The sequence below is a fragment of the Geospiza fortis genome, unplaced genomic scaffold (genome assembly GCF_000277835.1).
Source record: "Geospiza fortis unplaced genomic scaffold, GeoFor_1.0 scaffold318, whole genome shotgun sequence".
Taxonomy (NCBI): domain Eukaryota; kingdom Metazoa; phylum Chordata; class Aves; order Passeriformes; family Thraupidae; genus Geospiza; species Geospiza fortis.
The window spans coordinates 3,034,937-3,056,683 of record NW_005054371.1 but is presented as its reverse complement, the minus strand read 5'-3'; the positions used below and the strand labels follow the sequence as shown (position 1 = coordinate 3,056,683).

The following is a 21,747-nucleotide window of genomic DNA, read 5'->3' as shown; positions in this document are numbered from 1 at the left end:
CTGTGCTTGAAGCTATGAACTATCACCAAAATTCTACTTGCCTGAAGAATTGAATAAAGCTTCCATCTATAATACACATGGGCTGGAGTCTGGTTTTCAAATAAAAACCTAAAGCGAAGAGCAAAGAAAAGACACAGAGCATATTACAAATCTTAAATTCACACAAATTTAAAGGAAACAATAAAAAAAAAAAAAACCCAACCAAACCCTGTTCAGAATCCCACCTCAGCTGCAGAGAGAACACAAGGAGCTAAAATCACATACATCGCAGCACAGTCAGGCAGAACATGTGCAACTGCTGCACACACTCATACACACACATACATGCAAACTGCAGAGAGCAGAGCTCCCCAAAGGCAGAGCACTGCTCAGAACTCAAGAGCAGAACAAACTGTGTCAGCAAGAACAACTGTGCAACCTCACAGCAAAGCAGAAGAATCATCAGTGCAAAGAGTCACTACAGGAGCAACTGCAACCTCAGCACAAGTGATGCAGGAGCTTGCAGTGGCATAGTAAGGTCATCAAATACTAAATGACCTGAAGTTTTCCACCAGTAAATTGTCTGGCAGAACACTGATAACATCTGATGGGGGATGTGGGGAACAAGCAGCCCATTTTTAATGGCCAGGATATTTTCACTGCGTATCTGCTCACTTTACATATAAAAATCATAATGAAGCGCTTCAAACTTACTGCAAACAAAACATTGCTAAAAAGTCATTTAACATTTCCCTCAAAACCTTTTTGGAGAGACTGCATTTCACAAGAAATTTAGAAACTGGTCCTTTTGCATTCCATTAAGGACAAGTGCTCAAAATTCTCAAAACTTCCCTATGTCAGCTGAAGTTTAAGCCTATTTTAATTGACATAGAAGAAAAATTACTCCCAGCTCTTTCTAAAGGTTAAAAAATAGGCTCCAGAAAGAGCAGACCTCACATGGAGTTTGTCTGTTTGGGGGAGGAGGGGGATTTTTTTTCTTTTTTTTAAATATATGCTACTGCTTCCACTGATTATGAATCCCTTAAAAGATTATGTGTTAAATGGTATTTATTTCAATATATAGAAATTTATTACACAGTGTGTGTACTATTTTACATATTTGTATGTACACATTAGTAACAATTGGAATAAAAGTGCGTTCTGCCTTAAAAAAGGATTGTACAGCCATAGGTGTGATTTGTAAAGTTTGCATCTGCACATAAAAATAGACACAGCAGAAGTCAGTCTTATTAGTATTTTGAGAATGCAGAGTATTAACAACAGTGAAAACAGCTGGTGTTATTTGCAAACGAAGCAATGCAATAAGCACCTGAACATTGGGTTGTTGATTTCTCGGTTCATGATCATGGCTTCGAACATGGGCCCTTCCCGAACCACAAACTCTATCATTCGATGTATCAAAGCGAGCAAATTCCTACAACAACAACACAGTTAAAGAAAAATTGATTCAGACCTAACACTATATAAAACTACACTCCACCTAAGATACTACAACTGTGCAGGAGATTATTTTGCTGTATTGTTAAGAAATCTGCATAAAAGGTAAGGCAACATGGAACATATTATAGCTTTGCATCACAGACACGGGCATTCTAAAAATCAAACCATGCCTTGCAGTGGTGGAGTAAGAATTTAAGAGACCTCCTTCCATGTCTTAGCCTACAACCATGTCTTGCTTAGCAGAAACCTGACACACAAATATGGGCACCTGAGCACCAAAATACAATTAGCTATCCAAAACTAAGCCCTTATCTACATTGTCTAGAAGTAAGACTGAAATGTTAGCTGAAGTTCCACAGGGGAACAAGTGGCTGAATATTTTGCTCAAAATAAAACACACATACTTCTGAATGTTCAACAGAATCTGAATTCAGCTTTCAAACTATTCAAGTATGAAAGGAAAAGCAAATAGCCTTCTTGATGCAAAACAGGGCAATGTGTTTATTAAATTTAGATCATATCTTTTTGGTCAAGACTTGATTACTGGCATAGAACAAAACTGTCCATTCTTTTGTGTCATACCATCCCATGTTCCCTCCCTCAGACACACAATAGAACTAAATCACAAAAAAAAAAAAAATCTGTATCCCTTCATTCAGCACTACATCCTGAGAGAGGCAAAAGTGGATGTGAAGTGCACATTTTTCAATGCAGAGTGACTTCTAAGCATGCTAACAGGAGACAGTCAGAAAAGCTTTATCAAAAAGAGTGATAGCCAGTTTCCACCCCTTTGGGGATTTATGGAAACAGTGTCCTGAGTTTTAAAATAGATTACCTACATATAGCAAAAGCTTCACAGCACGTGTCCTTTGAATGTGATGCAAGCCAAAAAAAAATACAGATTTTTGCATTTTAAAATTTCTTTTCTTAGATGCAACAAATGAATATTGGGGTTTTACATGTAATTCATTAGATTTCCATATAGCATGTTTTTAATGACTAAAATTCCATAAATGTTACATTATAAAGTTGCAGAATTTTCTATTACTTCTTAGCAGTGAAGTGACTATTTTCTACCATGAGTATTCCAAGTTCTGCCACAGATGTAATGCACTAGATCAAAAAAAATCAACTTAAAAAATAGTAATAATAGAATAGTAATAGAATCCTACCCCAGCTACCTGCAAGTGCTCTTTTAAGCCATCTAGCACTGAATCTACATTTGCCTCAAATATTACACAAATAAAATCAAACAGCCACCAGTTCAATTTTCCTGTCTGCTTTTTATAATGCCAGAAACACTGCAAAGAGGAGATAGTTTCAACAATTCTGTAGCCATTTAATTTACAGCAGTGTTCTGAAAGTCTGAACAGCCACTCTTCTTGTTATATGAACTGTATTTGAAAACATCAGCAAGAAACAAATCTACAATAGCTTTCAAGCCTCTGAGCTATTACAGCATTCATTTATTTTAAGGCAAATCCAGTGTGATCACTTCTGGCTTCCTGCAAATCATCACTGGTTTTCATCTAATTTTTCCTTCATCAAGTAAAATCAAGTTGTGTAAGAGCAGCTTATGCTTGAAGAAGAACATCTGCTTCATAAGACTTCCAATGTATGAAAATAGATTCAGCTCATCCCCTATCTGAAAGAGGTTGTTACAGGCTTTTTGGTATGTAAGATATGACTACTTGGAAGTCAATTTCTCAGAAAAAATAATTGATTATACATACTCAAGGTTTGCTGTTTACTAAGTAGAAAGAGATGTTAAAAATAGTATTGAAAATTTTTAATGAAAGGAGAATAATTAAACCTATTATCCCACTGAAGTCAGTCAAATTTTCTGCATGATGGGATGCACTGAGTAATGAATGGTCTTAGCAATTGTCACTGGCAACTTCCAAAATCATCCGGAAAAGAATTATTAGAAGTGTTTTCAAATACAGTTCATTTAACATGAGTTCTTATCATACAGGCTTTTAAAATGCTACAGTAAATAAAATGGACATGGAAAAATAAAATTTTTTCTCTGCCAGCTACTCTGTGAGCACTGTACAGTTTTACAAGTACTTGTTCTACTACTCAATATGTTTCTCAAATCAAGACTCCTGGTTGGTCGCCCCAATTACTCAAGTTTCTACCCAACAAAAATTGTACTGTCTTAAAATTCCATCAAAAATACAGTACATTGGACATGTACTGACAAGTTTCTTAATGCACTATAACCAGCTCACAAATGTCCTTCTGCCCCCTCCCCCCACGCGAAAAAAAGAAAAAAGGGACTTTGTGACAATTAAGACAGTGTAGTAAAAAACCCATAGTGCATTATTTTAAAAGGTCATTTAGCTTAAGTTGGCCAACAAAAAAAGGTTTTTCAGTTATAATAAAACCACATTTATTGGAGCCGATCGTACCAATGTCTGGTCAAAAACTGTATACTTTCCCAATCCATCCCATGATGTTTTCCTGGTCCCCCGCTGCCGCAGACAGTTCAGCTGGTGTTGCTCACCAAGGCCAATGTCAAAGAGAATTTGGTAATCTTTTGTGCTTCTTTACTTTTAAAACAGTGTTGTGTTCCTATGTTTGGGAAAAGGCTTTAGCTTAACTGAGCAAGAGTATACCTAGACTAGCGTGAAGATAGGAACAGTGACGGGGACCAAAATGGAAAAATGTCCTGGCAGTAATCAAAAGTGACAAAAATTATTAACTGCTACATTTAAAAAAATAGCAGAAATCAAAACTGAACTGGCTTCAATTGAACTGGTTAAAAAATGAACAAGTCCAAAAAACGGGAAAGAAAAAAGAAAGAAAAAAAGAAAAAAAACAAGAAAAAAGAAAATAAAAAATAAAAAAAATCCCACAGTTGCATCCCCATATGCAGAGGTTTATGTCAGGACTTAGGCTGCATCTGTAAGACAGTGTTTCACCCTAGTGTTCACTTACAAAATTACCCTGCATCACTTTCGAGGGATCAAATTAAATGCAAAAGATAATTACTTAAGTCTACCTTCAAAAAAAACCCCAAAACAGTTAATAAGACAAGAATAGTTAGACTGTAAACCACACACATTTCTTTTAAGTGTTATAAAATAACCATTGCTCAGTCAAGCCATTACCTTTTCCACAACATCACCATTTTTCTTTAAAATTCCGAAGGGGAAATTTTCTATATTTAGATCAGTAATAATAAAGAAAAACATGTACCTTTCTGTTGGGATAACCACTTTGACTATGGCTTGCGACAGAGTCTGTATATGAAGTCACATCAGATAATAAACATAGAATATGTGAGTATTGTTAACAAGTAACAAGCAAAAATATACATATGCAATGAAAATACTACACATCTATCACAAACTTTGCAGGCAATCACTGCTGTGAAGTTATAACTAAGCAATTACACAAAATTCAAATGGTTGTGGCAGTGAACCATAAAGGTTCACTAATTGCAAAATATCAGAACATTCCTGTCAGAATGTACATTGAGGCACTGAATAGGAACTATGCTGAATACATAAGAAAGGAGTTCTTACGTTTATGAAAAGATTCTAAACTATTTGACTTGGATCACGTTGGTATTACTTTATTCCCAAGTCTTACAAAAAACAGCCCTGGCATTTAAGTGTCATTCAAAGAATCAATAAATTCTTACAAATGTAAATCAAGTTGGTTTGTGATTTCAAGATACTTACCCTTTTATCAGCTAATATTCCACAAAAAGAAAAGTTTGAAAACTGACTCCATAAGTAGCATAAAATACTTACTCAATGTCCAGATTAATTACCTTCTATACAAAATACATCAACTCTTCTAGGATAAAAATAATGCTACCCAAATTAAAATGTAGGATTTTCTATAAGGAAAACAATTTAGATACTGCAATTTGGCAGCCAAGAAAAGGGGGGGACGTAGGAGAAAAAAATCCAGGGAGCCTGGAGGGGGAAAATGATAGCCAGATCTTAAGCAGCACTAAATTAACCAAGAGCCAATATACTGTACCCTAACACAGACATGAAACAGAGCTTCAGGAATTAAGTAGGTTCCCTTGGGCTACAGCAGGGAGCCAGACAATTTGCAGACTAAGGGCTGCCAAAGTCAGCCTGAACAATGCAAATCTATGAAGCCATTGAAATACTGTCACAGATGTAGTATTTAACAATGAGATACGGCCCAGGGTACTGTAAGTTACCTTCTCAAAATCCTCCTTGTTTTTTGGTGGTGGTAACATTGGAGCATTGGGATTCTTCAACCTCTCCCTAGGCTGGGCATTGAAAGGCAGTCCTGACGGGGGCGGCGGCAGGGTGTGCTCCATCATGGAGGGCGGAATGTAGATGGGATGTGGTGGGATAGGAACAGCTTTGCCCCAGCCCAGCTTCATTTCAAACGACATTATCATCTTGCCTGAAAAAGTGAAAAAAAACCCTTCATTACCATGATGTTATAAACTGGTTCTGCATCACTTGAGATTTCTCCTTGCTAAGTGCAACATTTATGTCTGCCTGCCAGCATTTACCTTTTGCTTACATTGTTGATTACTGTTATTACATCTATCAGACTACAACATAGGCAAATGAAGACCTATTACACAAAATGTTTTATTAGTCTTCCCCCAATGTCTGTCCTCAGGACCCTACAGTACACAATTACTATTGTTTGACAACATTCAGTTGCCAGTAGAACAATCAAGTGTAAACTCACTGCTGGTCTGGTATCTACTGGAGTTACAGAATACATCTCACTTGTCTGATAAAACAACCTGAAAATGTGCTTACAGTCTGCAAAGATAATTACAGCCCTGAACTGAGAAATATGTTTACCATTTAAATTCTTCAATGCTCTTTCAGCATCTCTTCTGTTCATAAAGGCAACAAAGCCACAATTTCTTTCTCTGGCTCTTTCTTCATCAGTTCTTGGCCACATAATTTTAACACTCGCTAATGGTCCAAAGCGGCCAAATTCTTGACATAACATCTCTTCATTCATCTACATGAAAAAGAGGTAAAAATTAACTTTTTGCCAGTGTATTTTTGTGGCAGCTGTTTGTATTATTGTCCAAATGTCAAAATTTTCATTTTTTTAGTTTCTTGACATAACACTACTTCATTGACAGCCCCCCAGTGCCATCTACTGCAGAAACAACAATCTAAAAAACTGCATTTTTAAATGAGCACACTGAAATATGTGAGTTATGATCCACCTTGCTTAGGGATACCAATGGAAAAAGAATTTTAACTGAGCTAGAGATTGGTAGTCTAAACCTTAACTTTACAGCATTATGTTCAGAGCACTTATTCCAATGAATATTGCAAAAAAATTTGTCTGGGCCCAAACATGCCAACACTGCACTTCTTGGCTCCAAACTTACCTGAGGATTGATGTTTCCCAGATACAAATTTGTTGTGCTTGGATCTCCAACATCATGTGACCCTGGTGCATAATCATCCAGTACTAAAACAAAGGAAAACAACAAAAAAAAGAAGTCATAATCCCCGCTATGCATTTAAATGACAACATTAAATTGAGTAAGAAAAGAATCTGTATTACCACCAGACGATCTGTTCCTTCTTGAAGGAGCATCCACTGAATATAGAGAAGAAAAATATGTATGATTTAGTCTACAAATCTTGTAGCCCAGACTAACATAAAAAATAACATCTACTTACTTGAACGCCGCTGCCCATCTGAATCAGACTGGGGTGGTTCAAAACGACTCAATCTACCTTTTGTTTTGTGCCTTTCATCACGCTCCTCTTGGATTCTAAGAAGCAAGTTTAAAGTGAGCAACAACTTAAAACCATCTCGAAGTTTTTATTCTAAAATTTTGAACTGACTTAACAATTATGAGAATTTTTAATATGAAACGATGAGTTTGTTAGAACTTCCAAGTTGCCAGTATGTCTGAACTTCTGTTTCATCAACTGGAATATATCTACCAGAATTATTCCAGCTGCATGCTTCCTCATTCATATGTCAGGGTATTTCATTCTCAAACAGAATTGGAAATAAGAACTGTGCTCTGAAAAAGTGACTCCAATTCCACATCCGACTGCTAGAGATCCACAGACCACGCAGATGACTTTTCAAGATGCGCCAACTCCTCAGCGTCTATTTATCCTTCCAGCTTTTCTAAGCCTTACTCAGAGGCACACCCATATGACTATTTCCAGAATAAATTGGATTTCATCTCAGTTTCTAACTCTGAGGACAGTACTCACAAGTAAGTATTTGGTCCTCTGCAGTCTGGCCTTAAATCCTGATATGAAGATGCTGAATTCCAGGAATACAAGGCAGTCCCATTCAACTCATTTACAGCAATGAAGGAACATGCAGCAATGAGGCTCAGGCACTCCTCACAAAAGCCACATGTGGGTTTAGAAGGTTGTACCTACTGCTTTCTAATGCACAGAGATTCATTTGTTTTCCATCACTAGCATCAGTATAAATAGATGGCACTCAGCTGCACTCAATACATGGGTTGCTCTTTGCTGTATTATAACACATATGGAAGTGAAACAATCTGCTTTTTCAAGCATCATCCAGCTTGCTTTTAATACTATGTAAGCTGAAGTCTCTAGACTTGAATTACAACTCTTATTACTGCCTTATACAAAAGCTCAACCTCCTCCTACAAATTTCTCTGGCTACAGTTTAGAAACACTGACAAAGCCCATTCTTTTCAAGAGTGAGAGACATTTCATACTGTCACCAATCTCTCTGCTACACCCCTGTACTGGGTTTGCTGGGCAGGTTTGGTACTGGGAGCTACAGGGGTGGCCTCTGTTGAGAAGCTTGCCAGAAGCTTCCCCCATGGCAGATAAAGCCAACACCAGCCAGCTCCAAGATGGACCCAACAATGGCCAAGCCCATGAGCAATGGCAGTAATTAAGCCTAATAAAAATATCTTAATTGTGAAATGGTATATCTAATTAGTTATACCATTTCACAAGCATTTGAGAGAGAAAAAAAATAAAAACCTTCCTTGGGAAATAACTTAGCAAGAATGACCTTAAATACTGCCTTTAAAACAAGGCAAAAACCTTGGATTTTGTTTGTTTACAGTAAAAACTAGCAAACTTACTGCTTTAATTCTTCTTTAAAAAGTTCCAAATTACTCTTTTTCTTTTCCTTCTCTCCTTTCTTCAAAGGCTAAAATTAAAGATATAGAAAACAACATTTCAGAAGACAAAATGAACAGAATTAAAAATAACATAACAAAACCATAGATAATTTCCATGCATATTTTACCCACAGCTTTCAAACCAAGTAACTACAGGAGGAAAAAACAATGAAAAAAAACCCAAAACAACAACCAAACAGACTTGAAACATTCAGACTGAGCGCTATCAAACACAAAGCTAGAAAATAAAAATTCAGAATAGTTGAAAAAAAAATTTGTTACTTCTCATTCTCACAATGCAGCACATATGATCAAACACTCTCTCTACGACATACACATTTAAAATAACTGTGAGGTATTTTGTCACTTTGTTCCATTTGGAAACCAGGATGCTGACTACACCCCTAGCAAACCATCATGCTCTAATGAATTTGATAGATGTGTGTGCATATATATGTAAATTATTTTACATATATATTTTCAATTATTTTATCTACAAACATTCTACTTGAAAAGAATTTCCTTCTCTTGCTTCCCTTTGGATGCAAATAGTCTGAAAAAACAGTTACTTTAAATAGTTCAAGATCCTCAGGAAAAGCTCTTGAATGACGAAGAATATGGATACTGCAATTTTTATTTTTTTTTAACAGTAATACATGTTCCTTAACTAACTCATGTGAAATGTTATCTTCAACAACATTGTTTTTATATAATCAAATTTAAATGAAAACGTTTCCAATAGGCAGACATACAAAATACTTGTGTTACACACTACAGCTTTGGAAAAACTGGACTTCCTACTCACCCCAGGCAAAGTTGTTTGTTTGTTTTTGTTTTTGGGGAGGGTCTGCCAAATAAATAAAATCATTTTTACCTCATTATCTTCAATCACCATTGGACATGGCAAGTGAGTAAACTGATTGCATTACTTCACAAGTATTTATGAAAAATTTGAAAAGCAGTAATAGTCTTACAGTACAAACACTTGCATATGACAGAACAGAGCTCAGAAAAATAAAAAAATGCTACAATTCATTTCTGTATATGTAGAGCTTTACATACAATGAAAATCAAAACTACCATCCAGTAGCACCCCACTGCTCTAACACTGACATTTGTTTAAAGCTGGAGGGAGGTTATGATGGAACTGCCCACAATTATCACATTACATTCATTTCCCACCCTAACAGGCAGCATCTTACATGTTTCACTTAAGCTTTAAAATTGTAGTAAGCTCTATTAAAAGACTTTTAAGACATCCAAGACATTCATTACACATACACAGTAGTAACAGTAATCATATGCAATTATCACTTGAAGACTGCTGGTTCATATTTCTAATACTTTTAATACCTTTTATGATGAACCTTGGTTTAAAAAAAACCAAAAAACAACCCAAAAACAAAACAAAAAAAAATCTCCATCAAATCATTCAGAAGACAAAATAAATTAAATAAAACAAGGTGCTCAGTTTCTGAACTGTGCAAGTTCTGGAACTCAAAGAGGGACTCCTAAAGGAACTTCTCAAACTTCACCCCCCCCTGCAAAATAAAACCAAACCAAAACAAACAACCAAATTCAAAGAACCCTACCAAGAATAACATGGATCAACACAAAGGTCAATTTATTTTTTGGTTTAAAGTTAAAAAAAAATCAGGAACAGATAGTAGCAACAGAAATTGAGAATTGCTTCTAAACCCAGAAATTCTCAGGACTGAAGAAGCTATTCCTTTGCAACAGCCACTAAATCCATATCCATGAGAAGTTTGCCCACCTTAGCAAGAACACAATAAAAGGGCAGTGCAGCACCAGGTGTATTGTGCCACATACAGGGCTCCTGGGCCTCTGCATTTCATCACCTTTGTATCTGCTACTGGTTCAGGAAACTCCAAATGTCCACCTTCTCTCAGACGTGACACGTGCAGATAAAAGTACTCTGCAAGCACTCAGGGCCCTTTTTCTAAGCACTTCTAAATACATCAGGATGGAGTTAGGATTCAAGTGAGAAACTTACAGGCTTTTTGGTTTCTATCATTAGGAGGGATGGAGGTTTCTCATTAGATGGCTGACTTGGTTGATTTTTTTGATCTGAGAATCGTGACGAAGGTTTATAGATTTTACCCCTTTTTTCATCTGTTTCATGCTCCTCTGAAATTAAAGACAAGTTGAAAGCAAATTTTATTAACTCATGCTGCACAACACTGTTCATTAGAAAGAATGCTGATTTTTAGTCCTGGTCATTCAATGCAATATATTACTTCATTTTTTAAAAGCTGACAATATGAATTTTACATAATTTAACATCTTTTAATATGAAGGAAAAGAACATGGATTAGGTAGTCTAAACCAAAGCATGTTTTCTTCTTATAGTTAAAGCACAAATCACACCACTACCTACCTCAATCAAAGCATAAAGTAGATTTTAGCATCAAGGTTTTTTTGCTTCTAATGTAACATACTAATTTTGAAATGCAATTCAAAGCCAGTCTTCATCTTTACTCAAAGCCAAATGACCCACCCCCTCCAAAAAAAGATTAGTTATACCTTTAGATGCATTAACGATTCCTCCTCTTACAAATGTTTTCACTTTATTACCATCACCTCCTTCAAAGGCAGCAAGGAACTCTTCATAAATTTCTGCAGCAGCCTTCTCATCCTCCTACACAGCAAATGTTCATCTATTTACTATCACCACAGAACAACTTTCACTAGACAGTTACTCTTAAATTAGCTATGTGACATTCATTTTTATTTTCTAGAGTTCAAGCTACAAACAGCATCAAAGGAGCTTCAATTTTAGATAATTCAAATTTCTGAGAAATGTGGGTAGAACACAGCACATGACACACAAAGCCAGTGAGGCTGTGTGCTCCAATATGTTCCTTTCCAGGAGTTTACATGGCAATTTAACATTCAAAAGATGTCAAACAGAAAAGCTCAAATCAAAGGCTTATGAGCCTGGAGCTTTGCTGGCCTCAGCATGAGAGAACAGTGCCCATTCCATCTCAGCCTTTACAATCAACCCACGTGGCTGAAGGAGATCAACAAGAGGATCACCCTTCTGTATTTCATAGGGAATAAACTGAATAAATGGCTGAAGCTGAGCACTATGGCTTAGTACCATCATGATCTTTAGGCCAGTGTTCCCAACAGCCCAGCAGGAGGTAAGCCATTGCAACACAGTATGGGCTGTGTCCACAAATCTAAAACACCAAAATTTTCAAAACTTCCACCTTAACACCTACCAGATATTCATTTCTTAAAATTTGGTCATTCCTGAGTAATCTAAAATGCAGAACCAAATTTTAAGATTTGTATTGGTTCCCAACACAGTCATTAGACAAAAAAAATGTTTTACAGAAAAAAAAGGATATGTACTGAAACAAGTTCAAAAATGGCAACTACTCTTTGCAATAACAGAAATCCAATGATAGAGAGCAAAGGAAGAACAGAAAATACCTAAGGTGAAGGCTGTCTCCATCCTGAGCAATACACCAATGGATTATTGTAATTCCCTATTTCAGGAAGCCAGGGAACTTGATTTCTCACAGAGAAGAGTAAGCCTCTCTGTATCATAATGGATGCCAAAAATACATGTAAAATACAATTCACTTTCACTCTAAGAAAGCTACAATTACCAAAATTAAGATATCTGGTTGCAATCTAAAAGCAAATTTATTTGAGCTCTGCATACAAAATAAAATTTTCATTGTATACCATTACCTTCTTTTTTAATTCTTCTTGCTCCTTCTTACTCAGTGTCCGTTTGGCAGCACTCATTTTGCCAATACTGAATGCTTTAAGTTTACTTTCCATTAGAGGCTGCAAAGGCAGTGAGAAAACAGACATCAAACTGTTTACAAAACAATGAAAATAATGCTACTTTTGACCTTGGTCTAGACCAGTAACTCGAACAAAACAAAGAAAAGCCTTCCTGCACTGATCTGTGAAGTTTTCATTATCTAATACAACAACAACAAAAAAATCTGTGTGACTTTTTTTAAACAAATCATCCTTGGTTTAATGAGGAAGTTTTTAATACACCATTCAAACACAGCTGAAATCTGAAGGACACTTGCTGTAAGAGCCTGGACATTTCTCACTGTGCAGTGCTGCAGTTTCTAAACCTCCAGAAATACATGCTTTGCATTACAGTTCTTCCCCCTTCCCTCAAAAAAGCTTTTCTGACTATTTTGGCAAGAATAACGTTTGTGCAAGGTTGGACAGGTAATGGAACAACCATATGGATGCTAAATTTCCATTGTACTTCAAGGTAAAAATTAACAGCTTTGCTGGAACAACAAAATGCATTCTAGAGGTTTTCAGCTATAAAAAAATCTCACATAAAACTCTTCACATTCAGCTCCTCGACTGTTTCTAATTTCTTTCCAAAACCCTGATGAAGGAAGTACTCCACATAACAGTAATTTCTGGAGCATGGAAATGGAATTTTTAAGACTCTATTCTGGTAGTTAACAGGCAGCAAAGCATCAAGAGAAGAAGGACAACAGGATGGAGAGCATGTTCCAAAGACATGGGCAGTGGGAAGCTAAATGAGAGAAAAGATACTTGTCTGGAAACTCCTGTCTTAACACAGTAATTCATGAAGAATCAGCACAGCAACAAAGCCCCAGAAGCTACGAGTCTTGTCTTCAAAATATTTGTGATGCTCTTACACAGAGCACACAGTGATGCTTAAAACTATGATTTTTGCAGTGACAGTTCTTAAAAAAAATCAGCTCATACAACATCAAGACAAACAAGTTGGTGTCATATTATGAAAAATATTCTGATACCAACTGGAAAGGGTTTCCTCTAGGAATAATTTTCTTTGCAAAGAGTTTTATTTCTAGTATCAGCTTCCTATTAAAAATTTTTTTCATAAAAAAAGCACCATGAAAAACAAACTGTTTGAAGTATCTTCAATTTATAATTCTTGCTTAGCATCACTCTTAGATTTGTGCCAAGCATAGGACCAAGTAGTTCATACTTCCTTGAAACTGTTCCCTCTTCATCACTGGAAGTAAAGCTATCAGTGACAAATTTATGCAGTGTTCTTGCAAAGTTACCTGGTTTTTGACACCATGTTTGTCAACGTGAGCTGCTGTGACAGGCTTATCAGGAGCTTTTAATTCATCTGTGTGTTTTTAAATTTAATAAAATCCTATCTCCCAGTTGTCTGAAAAGCAGCTTCTATTTCAATATGACAAACAATATACAACCTTGGCAAAACATGAGCACACAGCAATGGCACAGCACTGCAGGCAGAGCAAATACCACACTCCTACCCAAGGTTTATCCTGTCATCAGAAAATAATCTCTCACAGTAACGTCACAGGATACCTGCAGGTCAGCCACATGAGTATTTGTTCCAGTGACATAAAGGAAGCAGCTGCAAGATAAAGAGTTCTGGCACTAAGAGCTGCTCAGTTTAGAAAGGGTCTCAGGGAAAAAAAACACCTGCCAACAGGCAGGAACTATATAAAGTTAAGATTGAACTAATTTATGCCTGCTAGTCAGATTCCAGTGGGCAATTATACCATTGTCATTAACCATATGCAGCTTCACAGAATTCCTAACAACAGAACTATACAAAACTTGAAGGTCTTCCTCCTTCAAAAAATGCAAGATACTGTGAAAAGGGTAAAGCAAATGATAGAAGCAAAGAGAAACTTGCAGCTGAGTAATCAAATCTCTGTATGAAAGCAAACTTCTGTTTAACCAAAACACCGCACTGACTGTAAGGTAGCACAAAGCATTAAAGTTCCACGTACATCAGTACAAAATACTCAGAAGAGATTTAAGAGGAGTAATTGCCCAAATTGTAGCAAGTAAAAGAAATCAATAAAACAAGTTGCTTCTCTATGAAAAGTTTCTGCTACCACAACTCGACTAATGCTCTTACAAGCAATTTAACAGCTGGTAATTGACTTCTGCATGTACAAAATCAAATTGAAATCTTGAAGAAAATCCAAACCACAGAATGAATTGTCTGGTATTAACTCCCAGTTTGGCTCTTGCTGCCTGTTTTCATTTTAGCTCAGAAACAGGTAAGTCTTCATGCAACATACCAACCACACAACCAGGCAAAGGTCTCATCACTGAGGGGATAAGGGGCAGGGGGACAGCAGGATCATGTTATTCTTCTTACCTTTTCCTTTATCATATTCTATTAGAAAGAAAATAAAAATAAAGGATGGAATTAGGGCCACACTGTCTCAGTCTTGAGAAGCCAATTGTATGTGAAAAAGCACTGGAATATCCCATGATTCCCAGGACTGATCACCCTGCATCCTCAAGGACTCCCCAGTATGAGACAAACCCATACAGAGTCCTTACAGCTTTTTACTGTTCCAGTACCTATTATGGATGCAGTGCCATGCAGCACAGCTTCCTACATTGCTGCTTGTTTTGAAAGTTTCAAGGAGTATTTTTAAACATGAAATCATTGGTTCATTTGCAAACACCTACAGGTTACATACCCAATGCACCAGACTCTGCCTGTAGCGAGCAGGTTTCTTTAAAAACAGGCCTACTTTGAGTTGTGGGTTTGGTTGGAATTTTTCTGGTTTTTTGTTTAAGTGTTTTGGACTTACATGTGAATCAGCAGATCCAGTGGTATGTACTGCATCTGGCCCTCTGACCTGAGGAGAGAATGAGGAGGAGGTGAGGCACAAGAAACAGACAAACAACCTCTGGGAGGGTTTTCCCAGTTCTTGGAATGTGAATTTTCATTTCAATTTTAACATCCAAATACACATTATAGGTATACATTATATATATAATGTATATATACATACAATGTATTTTATGATATAATGTATGTTAATGAGCTGACCTAGGTCACCTCAGAAACAATGTCAATATAAAGCAAATAAGGGACAGACCTAAAGATAGACCATTAAAAAAAATCTCAATTTCCACAGCTGGATTTTATAAATACATCAGTAATGGCACCACTGGGGGAAAAAGTAGGTTAGTTACATTGCACCTTCAAGAGTTGTCATTAAAGGCTGTCAAAGATTATATTAAGTGCTTGATTACATTTGGCTTCCTATAAAATAATTTCCAAAACTGCTTTTACTATATTGTGCATAGATGGAATCTGGCCACCTCAAAAACCACAATTTGTGACCAGGTACAAATTGGTTGTTACTTTAAACTCCAGCTGAACTTTAACACCTAAACCAGCATATACACAAAATCAGGTTTTAAACGAGCTTAAGTGATGGAGAACACACTTTTAAATTATGTAATGTCCAAATTCCAGAAAATTAAAATATTATTGCCTGATGCACAATTCATACCTTAATTGAAATTTAAGTCAAAGTAACACATTTCCATTAGCTGAAATCTGTTCATTAGTTACAGAACATTAGCATTTCTCCTCATTATCAGGAGTTTGTAGTTTATACCAGAAATAGTAATATATGATGCTCATTTCCAGTCTTTCAAAACCAACAAGCACCAAATACTACTCTAGAAGATCATTTACTAGGCCTTGTTTTTATTGTGCATGCTGCTTTTTCATCAGCTAAGACAGAGACATTTCTCTTTTAATAAGTGTATTCCTATGTTATATAGTAAAATCAATTTAGAAAAAAATGGTCTTCAACAGAAACCAGAATTAAGTGAACAAAGGTAGAGTTCAACACAGATATAGCCTTTGCAAGGGAGAAGCAAAAGGCTTCTAGGAATATGTTTGGAGGTTTTTTTAAGGAAGATAAATGGGGCAGAGAAAAAATGGGGAAAAAAAATAATGTCTTATTCTCAAAGACCTCCCAAATCCCCTTCCTTGCAGCACTGTACATAACTCACAAGCACATCTTTGCACAGAAGCTAATAACAAGCTGAGTTCACATGCAGCAGTAGCAGTTCATTAGAATACACATGGAAGCAAATATCTCACATCTTTTACTAATGCCACTTCCTGCAAACTTCTCCTCCTGTGTACTTGGTGCTGGATTTTTTTGTGATCCCCAGCTGCCTGTGGCACTAAGACCAATCAGTAATCTGCTATGCACAGGTCTCCAGACTGCACAAATGTAGCCGAAGGAAAGCTGTCCTCCCCTCAAAACTTTATGAAAGTGTAGCCCAACATCACACAGACAAAAGATGTACACTGTGCAAAAGAATTCCAGAGCATGGGAGCAGCATTCCTCCTGCTGCCAGCTGCCACCCTGCGGCAAGCAGCACAGCAGCTGCAATTCAGCCTTCCAACAAACAATCTGAGAGCTGCAGTTCAAAAAATCAGTCCCAAAGGTGGAGTGACACAGGGCTCTCTGCCCTGGTGTACTGCTCCAGGAAAGGAGCTTGTCTGGCAACAGCACAAGGGAATGGCCACTTCCTGATTCTCCACATCTGCTTCACTTATGGTAGTTTTAGATAGCGACAGCTCCCAACAGGGGTGGTGCTGAAGCTGCTCATAGGGGGGACAGAAACAAAACATTACTCAGAGTAACAGTGGCAATGCTCAGCACAGTGACAGATTATCCTGAGGAAGAACAGAAAAAAAGCAAGACACTAAATCTGCTTCTCCAGCAGCAAGCAGATGATACTGCTCAGAAAGGCAGCAGTGTGTGGTAGCATAGAGATTCTGTGGGAGTCCAGTGGCACTCCCCAACCCAGCAACAGAGACCATGGCACTGTGGAGCCACTCTGAACATTAGCTGAGCAGCACAATTTCTGTTAAAGTGCACTCAGAAAATTTCTAAAAGCAATTTTTGCTTTCAGACCAACTGTACCCCACAATAACTAGCAGCTTTGGAGAGCCATGTCATCTTCCTCCTTCAACAATTCTTATTTTTAAAGTCTTCTCTTTCCTATGTATAAATTTAGTTCTACCTTTGATACTGCTCCTGACCAACCAAGCAACTGTTCTGACAAAGCACAAGATGAAAAGGTTCTTGACAAAATTACACATTGCTATCTGCCCGTTTCCAAACAGCAGTTATTTTAAAAAATCACAAATTCTCACAGCACTTTGCATCCATCTGCACTGCCTTGACAAAAGGGGCCATTTTGTTTCCTTAGGAGTCAGACCAGCTGCACTGACTCAGCGGAATCGCTGTCTTTCTAACACAGGGAAACATTTTAGAAGATGTTGTCCACCTGTGTTGAAATCTAGAACAAGATTATTTTTTCTGTTCTCATCACGTTAAGTAGCTCAACTGAACTTAACTGCTGAAAGAGAGACACACAAAGCTCTGCCCTACACATGATGAGATGTGAGTGAGGACAGCTCCCTTGTGTTCAAAAGGCCAACAGAAAAAATGCAGTGAATCCAACTTTCAGTCACTGCCAGCACAGACACTTGACAAATACCTTCTTACCCCAAATTCATTGCATCTCTGCATGAAAACTATCTTTATTTTTTTTCCTCAACCAGACTATTTTACAGGTGGATCACTTTTTCCATCACTTTCACACTGCACATTTGTCAAAGCATGTGCCAGCACAGCTGAAGTGTCATTTCAGCAGCCTGCATTAAAATACAGTCCTGTCAGCCCAGTCCTGGAGGTCAGGTCACCCAAAGCTGAGCCCAGCCAACTTCACTCAACCTCCAAAAGAAAAACCAAAAACTTCAAAGGACCAGACAAATGAGATTTATGACAAACTTCCATGAAAATGCCAAAGCAGAGACATCTCTGAGATCCTGATTTTCTTCTAGCTCCATGGAAGCTTCCAAGGAAAACAGAGAAGAAAACAGCTCTTTTGAATCTTCCTTCCTGCCCACAGCTCACATGGCCACAAATCCAGCTCTTCATGGTTTCTCCAGACTTAAAAATCTCTCAGTAAACCTGGCATGATTGTGTTATTTCACAAGCATTTAAAATACACTGCATACAATAAATATTTTTTAATTAATATTGATGTAATTTAGTGAAACAAAGAGCAACAAAAGCACAAAAGCTGCCAATAGAGCCCAGGAGACAATCTGTGGTCCTATAAATGCTGAATGGTATTTTTACAACTGTAATTGCTACAATTTAAAACATAAATGAAAGCCCTGTCCTTGAAAGAACCAATAGCTTCAGGGTGAAATGTTTGAAAGAAACTCTGCTGAAAGCCACTCCTGCCCTGTTTCAACACCTTCCACTGATCCTGCCCCCACAGTGGTCACACTGAACTCCAGCACTGCTCCTGGGCTAGCTGATCACCCACCAAAGGGAGAGATGGGGAGCTTCAGCCAAACCATTTCCCAACTCACAGCAACAGCCTGCTGCCCAAATCATGCCAAATCAACCAGAGAGGACAATGCTTGGTAGGGAAGGAGTAGCTAAGGCTGGGATTCTTTGTATCAGCACTGACAGCAAGGAAAAACAAATGGAACACATCATAAATTAAGATGTCAAAACTCAGCTAAAGGAGGTTTCCAGGTTGCCTTCTATTTTTTATTCTTCCTTTCTTTCTAGAAAATAAGTGCTTGAAAACACCTGCAAATTATTTTACAGCTAATGTATTTAGTGTTTACAGTCACTGGAATAATACAGACTAGAATTAGTTCCTATCAGAGTAATCATAGCAAATGGACTTTGGCTTTCTCCAGAAGTATTTGTACATAATGGTATTCCACTAGAACCTTCAACTCAGGTAACAGGTCCAGCTTTTGGGATGAAAAAGGGAAAAGTACAGCTTGGTTCCAAGCGGAGTATTTCAGTATTTCTTCTGCATATGGCACCCAATTTGAACAGCAGTCTATGTAAGAGCAGTGGCCATGCCAGACAGTAACTATTCTCAGAAGATACAATAACAAAGAGTCAGCTAAAATTTCATTACATAAATAACTGAACATCTGTATCTGTCATTTCAGAATCATGCCCTACACTGATGCCCTGTGCAGTCTTTGGCAATGTCTATTTTCTATTCTTTAATTATCTTCTTTCCTACTTGGATTTTTGGAAATCTCAAGCACGAATCTTGCTATTCTAATCTCCAAGTGCCCAAGGAATACTTTAAGCTTTTGCAACACATTTCACATGAGAGACTCCTAAAGTTATTCAGCAGCTGCCAGTATCACACAAAGCAGCTGCCACGACAGCAATGCAGGCACTGGGGGCTCCCTGAACCTGTACCACCTCCAGCAACACTTTCCAGGCAGTGAATCAAACAAACAATGCCTGGCTGACAAAAATGGGATTTTTCACTATATATATATATATAAAATTAAAAAACTGGGTCAAATTTGGTACTTGGACAATAAGACTGAAGAACAACCATTCTGAAGGGGAGGAATTATTTTATTTCAGGCACTAGGTCACAGCTCCTCACAGAGCACAGAAAATATAAGGTCACTGTGTCTTTCCAGCAGGTATCTAGAAGCCAGCAAAGGCATTGAATTAGAACTGCCACTGAAACATATCCTATGAGTCTGTGAGATACATAAAATATTGTATTTGCAAAACAAATGTAACTTACAAAAGAAGCCTACAACTTCACTTTTAATCATGTAAGTAAATGAATCCTAAAATTATTAAAAATAATAAAAATGTCTGATAATTACTTCATAAAGTCTAGCAAAAAGGTTATTTGCTCAATTGCTAAACCATAAACATTCTCAATACACATTTTAATCCCTGTGTGAATAAACTAATTAAAACAAAATAATATTACTAATTTCAATACCATTTCTTTGTGCAGACATCTGAAAAGTATCTCCATGTATATCACAAGCACTTATGGAATAATAAAACAAAGGTACCAAAGGGAACACACACTGTTCAGCCCAAGATTTCCCAAGATTTTTTTTTTTGGGAAATAAATCCCAAGAGATAGGCATGTCTTATTTCACTTTTCAACAGAAACATTCCCATGGATCCAAGTAGGTACTATCCCTATTTTCTGTGGCACATAAATAATACTGACAAGAAGGAACAAGCCAGATCTAAAATGTAAAGTGAAACATGGCAAGGATGTCTGGAGAAATGGGGAACAGAGGGGTGAGGGAGAGTGCACAGAGGTACAGGATGTCCTCAGCAGGCCCTGACAGATGAACACAGCCTGACCTTACATTCCCTAGGTGTCCTACTGGCTTCCATGGGATGGAAGAGTTAACTGCCTGAACAAACCTCTGCAGGACTGACATCTAGGACAGAAAACAATTCCTATAAATTATTACTGTATATTGAAAAAAAAGAGTATCATCAGTCCAGAAATAGCAAATGACAAAACACAAATAGCCTACAATGTAACTGCAAAAAGAAAGGAATCACATCTGGGTTGGTGTTCCGTACCATGCTATCAGCTGCACTCATCAATAATTAAGTATTCTATTTCTAATTATACTTGAAATCCCAAAATGTCCTATTCCCTGAAAGCCACTGCCCATAAATTAAGAACTATTTTACTACTGAAGTTTTCTGTCCAGCTCTTATTTGCCATTCCAAGCCAAAAGCAAGATAAAAAAAACATTTCTTGGCAATATTTGGAACAGATCATAAAAGGGAAACAAAAATAAAACTCTCCTCCTCAATAACAACTGAGTAAACATACAAAGACTTTAAGTAACTACACTTCATTCCCAACTGCATTAATTACTACAGTTTCTTGACAGCAAAATAAAATTTTAAAAAGCTAAATAATCCTGGGTTTGCTTAATAAAAAGATGGGCAAAAATTATTCATTTATAGCACTGGAAATTCCTGAGCCACAACACGGCTTTCTCTTTGAATGACTTACATACTCATACATCAAAACCTGGAGGATTTATATAGTTCTGACCTAAAACCTGAAACGAAAGTGAATAAAAGGCAGCAACCCTCAGACCATCAGCGGCCAGTGCACCCCCCAAAATATCTCACCCCCCACCCTCCCGGCAGGAGCGACGCCGCGAGCGCAGGCAGCTCCAGCTGCGCCCGCTGGATCCAGAGCCCAGCTCTGGGCCAGGTTTCCCAGAGCTGCAGCGCTACCTGTGCTCCTGGGCTGGAAATCCACCCAGCAGGAACTACAGGAAGTACAGAGGGCTCCGTGAAAAGCGCGGGGAACGCCGCAGCAACTCTACGAAACTTGTAATTTCATCGAGCTTCAAAAGAACCCACTCCATCTCAATTTGTCGTTTTCCTTCACACTCGCGAGTTGGAAACTAACCCTGCGCGGGCTTCAGCCCACGTGGAGAGAGGGCAATGAAATGAAAGCCGTCGGTGGGCACGGCGGGGCTCGGGCATTGCGGGCCGGCACAGCGCCGCCGCCGA

At 37.7% G+C, this 21,747-nt stretch overlaps 1 protein-coding gene across 4 annotated transcripts in view; it reads right to left on the bottom strand.

Annotated features, from left to right (window-relative positions):
* The window catches only part of U2SURP (U2 snRNP associated SURP domain containing), a 43,040-nt gene that overhangs the window by 20,109 nt on the left and 1,184 nt on the right, over positions 1-21,747 (bottom strand). For 2 of the 4 annotated variants that reach the window (XM_031060019.1, XM_031060017.1), the window contains exons 2-15: positions 15,154-15,201; positions 14,709-14,726; positions 12,281-12,379; positions 11,102-11,216; positions 10,572-10,705; positions 8,519-8,586; positions 7,104-7,198; positions 6,988-7,020; positions 6,806-6,888; positions 6,258-6,423; positions 5,630-5,841; positions 4,645-4,688; positions 1,310-1,414; positions 42-108 (exon numbers count right to left, since the gene is read on the bottom strand). In XM_031060019.1, coding sequence (XP_030915879.1) covers positions 42-108; positions 1,310-1,414; positions 4,645-4,688; positions 5,630-5,841; positions 6,258-6,423; positions 6,806-6,888; positions 6,988-7,020; positions 7,104-7,198; positions 8,519-8,586; positions 10,572-10,705; positions 11,102-11,216; positions 12,281-12,379; positions 14,709-14,723 — 1,236 coding nt within the window. In that variant the 5' untranslated portion in view covers positions 14,724-14,726; positions 15,154-15,201. Of the gene's footprint in view, positions 1-41; positions 109-1,309; positions 1,415-4,644; positions 4,689-5,629; positions 5,842-6,257; positions 6,424-6,805; positions 6,889-6,984; positions 7,021-7,103; positions 7,199-8,518; positions 8,587-10,571; positions 10,706-11,101; positions 11,217-12,280; positions 12,380-14,708; positions 14,727-15,153; positions 15,202-21,747 lie in introns of all 4 variants that reach the window. The other 2 variants (XM_031060016.1, XM_031060018.1) reach the window with 2 other exon arrangements.